Raw genomic sequence first — 8,341 nt, forward strand, 5'->3', positions numbered from 1 at the left:
CGCGCTTTCTTTTCCTGGCAATCCTAGCAACGTTCACATTGCAAATGTTTTTTAATAGAAAATAGAGACTACTAATAGTAGTCTCTATTTTAACCGCCCTCTAAAAGTTGGGCGGCCTAATCACGAGTCTGTGTTATAGAGGGCGACTGATTCATGAGACAATATTCTGCACGGTTTTTATCGCTGAATCTGTTGACAGCTAGTTGTGTTTGGTGTCTATGATGGTTACTGGACCAGCACATACTACCCATACTAGCTAGATCCGCCTAGATCCAGTCATGTTCTACTGCTGAGTCAGCAAAAACAAAAAGCAATTTGGCCTGGAATGTCATTAAAAGGTCATAATTAGTGAAAGTTCAAGTGATGTCCGACCTCCTCTGTATCCCTTCTGTACAGTTCCTCTAGTTCAGTATTCAGAACCAGCTATAGTTTTCTTTCTCCATCCCCACATAACTAACATTATCTAGGTAATGCATATCAACATATTCCCAATGCTAAAGATACAATAAATTCAATACAATGGAGTTGCTTTTTTCCAATGTTCTCTCCAAAATACAAGACAATGATGTCTTGCACACTACAGCTCACTGACATCATAGCTTAAGACCCACAGAGAACCTGCGATACTGCTGGTCTTATTCACTTGGTTCACATACGAGAATTTATTCGCTACCCCATGCACACAGCATGCACCCCGGCCGACGTACCGTGCCAAGGCAACCAAGTTGGTGGACTTCATGACAGATCGAGTTAGAACCTCTCCCTAGCTCTGATTTTTACAAGTTCATGACAATTAATCCTGGGAGCATTAATTGTCTTGGACTGAACACATGCATATTGTAAACATCCTCTTCACTATATACACTAGCACAGAACAGGACGCAATAGTTGTTAGTGTTTTTGTACTTTTAAATTTGCATGCATGTACGATTGCATGTGTTTCTATGACTTTTGTACAATATTCTATAGCTATTTGTGAAGAATATATTCCATCACCCACTCATTCAGTATTCAGTATAAATTATGAGAGACAGTTAGAAATTCATCATAAAAAGCACAGATGCAAAATAATTATAATGATCCACAATAAAAATAATTATTTATGAGTTTTAATGTTCGTCTCTGTTTCAGCATGGCTATGAGATAGGACTGTGTTGCTCCACACGAGAGCAAAGAGCAGCCAGGGTGTCCTATAGTGGGGACGTCCCAGGGACAGCTAGTCTACTTTCGTCAATGTATTTCTCATAACTTGGGTGCAATAGGTTAAATGGGCTAGGTAAAAAATTAATGACTTAATTGATAGCTTAAAAAGTACATTAAATGAAACACAAATGCTAGCTAATACAAACGTGTCAATCTATTTGATCCACTTTAAACAGTTAGGAGAGTCCTCGTCTCTAGTGGCTCTTGACAGCCGCTCCATCGTCCGATATATTCAGGGGGTTACCTGTGTAGGGAGGGGGCCCAGGTTGTCATGCATAGCGGGGGTATATGCATGGCATAATTAATACTGTGAAATCTGTCTATAGTGGCTGCAATAAAGCAGAGGTGGCCTGCTAATACAGCTCCAAACATATACACATTATATAGGTGTATTATAGAGGGTGATCTGCTTATGGCAATACCACAACAGACAGTTTCAATGAAATCATACAATAGACATGCAGCAAACAATCGATCGATGCACTCAGTGTCGGTTTAATTTGATTCTCAACACCAACTTGATTGAAAGACTTGCTAATTCCACTAAGTATAATTATTATACAAACAAAACACTGTCTATCCATCAGCCCACTCCCTGATCTATGCCACACCCACCTGACTCCTCCCCCTCAGTATCGAGGTACTTGGTCTTATACTCGTTCATAGCAGTCTCGTAAGACAGTGGTGGCCATCGATGCTCCTCCACATAAGAGAGGTTGTCTTCGCCCAATTGCAGAAATTGTTCATTTGCCTCCAAAACATTGAAATTGCTTGAGATGAAGTGGAGGCACCAACTACTGAGCTGAGACGCGTTGTGCAGCTGTGAGGAGAGCAGGAGTCCTGTGTGTGTGTGTGGGGTGTGTGTGTGTGTGGAGCTGTGAGGAGAGCAGGAGTCCTGTGTGTGTGTGGGGTGTGTGTGTGTGTGGAGCTGTGAGAAGAGCAGGAGTCCTGTGTGTGTGTGGGGTGTGTGTGTGTGTGTGGAGCTGTGAGGAGAGCAGGAGTCCTGTGTGTGTGTGGGCATTACAGTTTGTAATTCAGTATGGAGCAGTCGAATTTCTGTCAACGTAAATATTTCAACGAAGCACTGATAAATTTGTGCTGGAACCGAAATCACTGATTACCTACACAATGATGTGTGTACAGTTGTACAGGCTGTGTGTAGTGTTAGTTGGTTGGTACGTACATTAGCTGAGGCAACTCAATGAATGTAGGATCGATGTACCAACACTCTCTACAGTCGGTCGGTACTAACTACCTCTTATGCCTTGGCCCTTAGTGAGATTGAGGATGGAAAATAGCCACCACTTAACAAACTCTTGGGCATGACCTCACCTATAATTAGGCCCTGGCAAATTATGCCGGCATAATTTGGGGCATAATAGGGTTAAAAATTTTGAATTCGGTTCAAATAGGACGGTCCTCTGCTGCTGCTGAATGTGTTTTTTCTCTTTTAAATGACTCTTTCACATCTAGAAGATTATGTTGAATCTTCAGTTATGTTACAAATGTACAATACAACAAGAGATAATTTTTGCTAATATTATTGCTGAAAAAAGGACGTCAATGTGGGGCATAATGGGTTCTTTTGACAAGCATAATAGGCTGAATTTGGGGCACTGCTCAAAAGCATAATAGGCAGAAGAAAGAGCATAATTTGCCAGGGCCTACCTATAATGTCGACGTTTGCTTTCGCAATAAAATCTTTAGTGGCCCTCTCCACGTGCTTGGAGATGTACAGTTCACACAGTGACATCAGCCGACTCATCATGTACCTGTCGTGAGCCAGCAAGGAAGAGGGGAGGAGTCAACAATGCAAGTGACAAACATCATGTGGAGAATATGTATTGCTCTAATTTTAAATACACATACCCACTGTATAATTATTATCTGAGGTTGGCTTTCCTTAAATGCAACTGACAAACATCTATACTTTCAAGTTTTGGTCCTCAGTACAATAAGCGACTAACTAACGAGCCTATACAGTCAGGAGTGCATGTACTCCTGATACAGTACAACAATTTCACACCTATTGGCCAGCTCCAATATTCCCATAGAGTCCCCCTCCTCAATGGGAGCGTGGTCAGTGTACAGGTACTCGAGGAAACTCACAAACGTGTCCAATGGTATATCAGGGACGGATATCTGAGGAGAGAGGAGAGATAAAGGTTCCTGCGTAGTAATTCTGCTGCAATTAATAGAGCAAGATCTTTGTACGGTTCTTGCAAATATTAAGGTATAAAGTGCATCCCAACAAACAGAGTGATTCTATTTGGGGAGATGAAATCAACTTTATTGTGTGCAGAATTCTGTTATTCTAGCTAGGGATTATAATACACTTTCAGCAAGTGAGGCTATAATTTTTTGATTAACCGTATCTATGACAACCTACTTGGTTAGCTGTGCTCTCTTGGAAGGCTCCAGACAACATGGCCGACATGACCTCACATCGTGTGGTCAGTACTAGTCGGTGAGCGGGGACAACCACACCCTCCACTAGGAAACACACATCAGAGAACAGTTCCTGCGTGTGTGTGGGTATGGGGGGGAGGGTGGTGATAAAACAGGTACAAGTGTCTTCTATTCTAAAATACAATTGTACAAAAGATGCATCATAATCTCACGCACTCAAAAGTCAGTTACTCGACCCTGATTGTTGCTAAAGAAGGTTGCCAAAAGTTCAAAGTCCATAATTACGACTGACTGTATGCCGCATTCTCAAAACAGTGCAGCTTTGCAGCTCTTTCCTCACTTGCAGCTAATTGCAGCTAGCTAGCACTATAATTATATGTTATATCTACAGATTTTTCTACACACGAGTCTGAAGAACGAAGATAATTTTGCAGATTTAAAACACTCTTTTCACCTAAAGGATGGGTTCAGGATTGACGTAGCAGTTATCAGCCCTACACCAACAAGTTACTGTAATACTAGTAGATCGTTTAAAAGTAGGGACACATACACTGGGGACCCTGAGATTGTTGCTGCTAAGCTCAACTATAGAAGCCTATACAGAAGCTCGTACGAGTCTACAGACACGTAATGAACACACTACCGTATACTTCGCTGCGCATGCGCACACCGAGGCATAATGATGCACAAGTACAACCAACCAGCACACAAACACACAGAAACACAGCGTACATACACCTTATTGAGAAATAGTTGTTTTGTGATGCTGGTGTTTCTAATCGGAATCAGATACTCCTCCCCTTTACGAGCATTCTCACACACCAGCTCCAACTCGGGTAAATTCAGCAGCTGAGAAATCTTGATTGTTTCGTCAATACATTCGCTCTCTTTGCCAAGTTCCATCACTCCAGTGTAGAGGAATGTTAGGACACGAGTTAGCGCTAGCTCCGTCACTATGGAGGGGTCAAAGGTCACCTCCATTAACTGCCTACCGTCCAAATCAAGTCTATATAGCGTAAAAATTAAGTATATGGCCTGTTGATTTCAACACACAATGTTAGATTCATACATACATGTTAAAAATGTATATCAAGAATTATAGGTACAGTAACAGTGTAGCATAAAACAAAGTGTATTTCAGATACATGAAAGTGTGTATATTGTTCTTACCTGGCTTCAATGTGGAGCATCCCCTCCAGCTGCCCTGAGTTGACCGTTTCCATAGTAACCTTATTTAGTCGTGCCCTGCCGCACCCATCACACAGGCTGTCAACCTGGAGTTGGGAGAGTGGACACTTAAAACCGATACTCGTACAAATTAATAACACGGTAAATAATTACTATACACAAATAGAGCTTTGCAGAAGACGAACATCAGTCTAATTGTGGGCACCCTATAACCGATTAATAGGCCCCAAACTTTCCATAGCTTGGACTTGTGTTAATTAACAGACCACCTTAAAGGCTTTTATTACAGCCACTGTTAGTTTAGCTGCCCAAGGGGTGACCACTATAAACACACAAGGACTTTTAACATCCAGAGCATTCGTCGGGATTTGAAACTATAAACCCCACCTTAAGTTCCTGAGTCACCCCTAGCAGCTGTCTAAACAGATCTGAAGCAGATGCCAGCACATAGCGATGGGCATGATACGTCTTGCCCTCCAGTCTGAAGACCACGTCCGAATGAGACGGGTTATTTATCATTTTTGACCAATCAGCAGCAAACGTTGAAGATGGGACATTTATTGCAGGTGCTCTTTTCTTTTGCGGTAGTTGAGGGGGCGGGGGGATGTAAGGTTTACTAGCATTCGTGGAAAATGATTGGTCGGATGATCGGGAGCCTCTATAAGGAGAGACACAAGGTGACATTATAAAATAATACATTAATTAAATTGACTATACCTGTCTATATAATTGTATGGGTATAGACCAACTGTGGCTGTAATAAAGAGTTGGTCAGCAACACTAGTCCAAACACACACATGCTATGTTCGGAACTATGGGACACATTAACCTGGCAGTATGACAGAGGCCAGAGACCTGCTTATAGAGTGACCATAATTAATACGTCAATACTTTCAATAACTAGTAGAGCCTTTTAGATACTAATCTATGTTTTATACATTGCCCTATTTAGTATGCTTTGGGGGCGTAGCCGCTGGATACATACATGTACGATAAAAGATGAATGTTGTGTATTCCAGTTCTAAATGCCCAATGTTTGCAAACTAATTCACCTACCGTTTCCATGGCAGTACGAATCTATGTCTCCTCCCTCCACTACGGGAAGTGCGTGCCTGTGTTAGCCCCACCCTCACACAAGCGTCCATAGCCTCCATCACACCATATTTTGTTAAGGAACTTGTCTCATAGTAACCCACCGCTCCTGAGAAAAGAGGGGGAGGGTCATACGGTTATCAGATACACAGAAATGTCACATACCATTGGATTTCTTATAATAAAAAAAAACACTTCTATATTTAACATAGAAAAACTTAATTTATAATTGATAATCTCCCAGCTAAAAGCTTTCCTAGAAGTCTACCAGTTAACCACATACTACACGTCACGTATGACATCACATGATACAGTAGCAGTTGCACTACGTGGGAATACCCGTGAGTACAACTGGTTGTATACCGTATAGCGTGTATATTTTGAGGGTATAAATGTTCGCAGTTTTCGCTGATCAAGCATGTACTGCGAACATTTATACCCACAAATTACATTTATACCCACGAATTTAATATCGCATGCATGCATGCATGCTGCAGAAAGGCTGCTATTCCACAAAATTATATACATGTAAATCTGCGAAACCTTTTTACGGTCAATCCGCGAAAGTTTATACCCTCGAAATATATATGCTACATGTATACGGTAATTACGACAAGAATAGTGTTATAAAAATTTACAGAACTTCCAGGGCCATTCTCAATGCAAACAGATATTAGACTCTCTAAGTCTTCATACTGTGTGATGTCATACATGATGTAATAGAAATGAAAATGCTATGACCTACATTTTTATTATGCACATGTACAATACTGAATTACATTATGCATGTTATTTGTACATGGCATAAATTCCCCACCAAGATCTTTCGCCAGTTGCAGAGCATCTTTGCGAGGGACCTCAGTGCAGCCACGCCCATTGACCTCTTGACCTCTGAGGTCACACTGGAGCCCCAGTAGCAGTACGGGTATGTTCGGACAATAATGACGAACTTCAGGTATCCACTTTTCTTTAATCCTTTCAAATGAAGTTTGAGATGTCACGCAAAATGCAACGAAGAAAATGTCAGTGTCGGGATAGGAAAGTCGGCGGAGCCTATCATAGTCGTCTTGGCCAGCTGTACATGTATTATAGGAAATGAAATAGTGTATGTGTAATTAGCAAAAATGTGTAATTAGCAAAATTAATGTTATACCATAAAAATTAATAATCCGAGAGTCGATCAAGAGCAATAATAATAAGATTATATACACGCATGACATAATGACATATTCCCGGTACATATGCAAAGCACATACTAACATCTCTATTTAAGGCGACACTTTAATAGAGATCACTTCTTTTGAAGATTAAAATTTTTATGTTGAAGTCAAGTGTCATGTATATCTAATTGTAAGCAGCTCTACTTATAGTCTATATTTGTCTCGATTTCAGGCACGTTACTTTTAGAGGCGAGAAAATAGCCTAAGCTGGGGATCAACTGGTGTATATGTACACGGCACCAGATGTTGACTAGTAGGTGTGGACATGGAGGGGTTTGAGTTAGCTAAGGAAAATCGTTCCCACATCCGGTGCCGTACAATCGTGATGATCTAGTCTGGGAGCCAGACCTTTTCTCTTCTCGAGGGGGAGAGGGAAGAAAAGGTCTGGAGACTCTTGCAGCATTTCCGTGTGCTCTTGGAATATTAATTAGCAGTTAGAGACTTGTGACATTGGAGGCTTAAAGAACGAGTATATAGATGTAGAAATACTCAGTTAGCTCTATATCCACATTCCACTATATAGAGCACACAGAAATGCTGCAAGAGTTTTCAAACCTAATCCCAGCTTCACTTTCTAGATACACTTTACAGCTTTTACTGATACTTGATTTAGCCCCCCCCCCCCCCCCCCCGAGATGGGCCAGACTACCTTTTGATATAGCTCAGGGTGTCACATACTTGGAGCGTCGCCTTAATTAAAGGTATTACGGTAGATACAATTCGTGTTCGTTTATTAATAAATAGGTAGATCTACCTGTATCCCATAGAGTCACTGAGACTTCTTTTCCGTCCACCACACAAATCTTAGTATCGAAGCAATTGAGCATGTATGTGTTAAAGAAGTCATTAGCCCATCGATTGAGAAAAGTTGTTTTACCTACTGTACCATCTCCAACTATGACCACCTTCAGCTGTTCTTGCATCTTTATTTTTGTGAGTACACGAAATCATATTTAAATGGTAAAGGGCGTGTGTTGCTCTTGTACAAAATAGTATCAATCTTACTGTACATGTGTGTGTGGGGTCAATTATTATTCTCTATTGCGTGGGAGTCACATGCATGCAGTATAAATACTAGCCTCGATCGCGAGACCACGCCGATTCTAATCGGCCTCGATTATAGAGGCTATATAAATACTAGCCTCAATCCCAGGCTATTATATAAATACAGGCTCATGCACCTATTTTTATTTGCTGGTAAAACACGTACCCAAGTTAATTATTAATTA

General features: G+C 41.1%; 1 protein-coding gene across 2 annotated transcripts; it reads right to left on the minus strand.

The window, feature by feature from the left end:
* Positions 1–1,029: 1,029 nt before the first annotated feature.
* Positions 1,030–8,067, minus strand: LOC135340325 (rho-related protein racA-like). Of its 2 annotated transcripts, none has more exons than XM_064536643.1 (11): positions 7,867–8,067; positions 6,710–6,967; positions 5,857–6,001; positions 5,188–5,458; positions 4,783–4,886; positions 4,351–4,618; positions 3,593–3,724; positions 3,230–3,345; positions 2,872–2,975; positions 1,819–2,043; positions 1,030–1,447 (listed from the first exon to the last, which is right to left on the minus strand). In XM_064536643.1, exons 1-11 carry the CDS (start codon positions 8,033–8,035, stop codon positions 1,398–1,400), a joined length of 1,842 nt encoding a protein of 613 aa, XP_064392713.1. In that variant the 5' UTR covers positions 8,036–8,067; the 3' UTR covers positions 1,030–1,397. The 2 variants fall into 2 exon arrangements, with proteins under 2 accessions (XP_064392713.1, XP_064392712.1); XM_064536642.1 differs by having other exon boundaries at positions 1,819–2,151.
* Between the last annotated feature and the right edge of the window lie 274 nt (positions 8,068–8,341).

Source organism: Halichondria panicea, chromosome 8 (assembly GCF_963675165.1).
Source record: "Halichondria panicea chromosome 8, odHalPani1.1, whole genome shotgun sequence".
Lineage (NCBI taxonomy): Eukaryota > Metazoa > Porifera > Demospongiae > Suberitida > Halichondriidae > Halichondria > Halichondria panicea.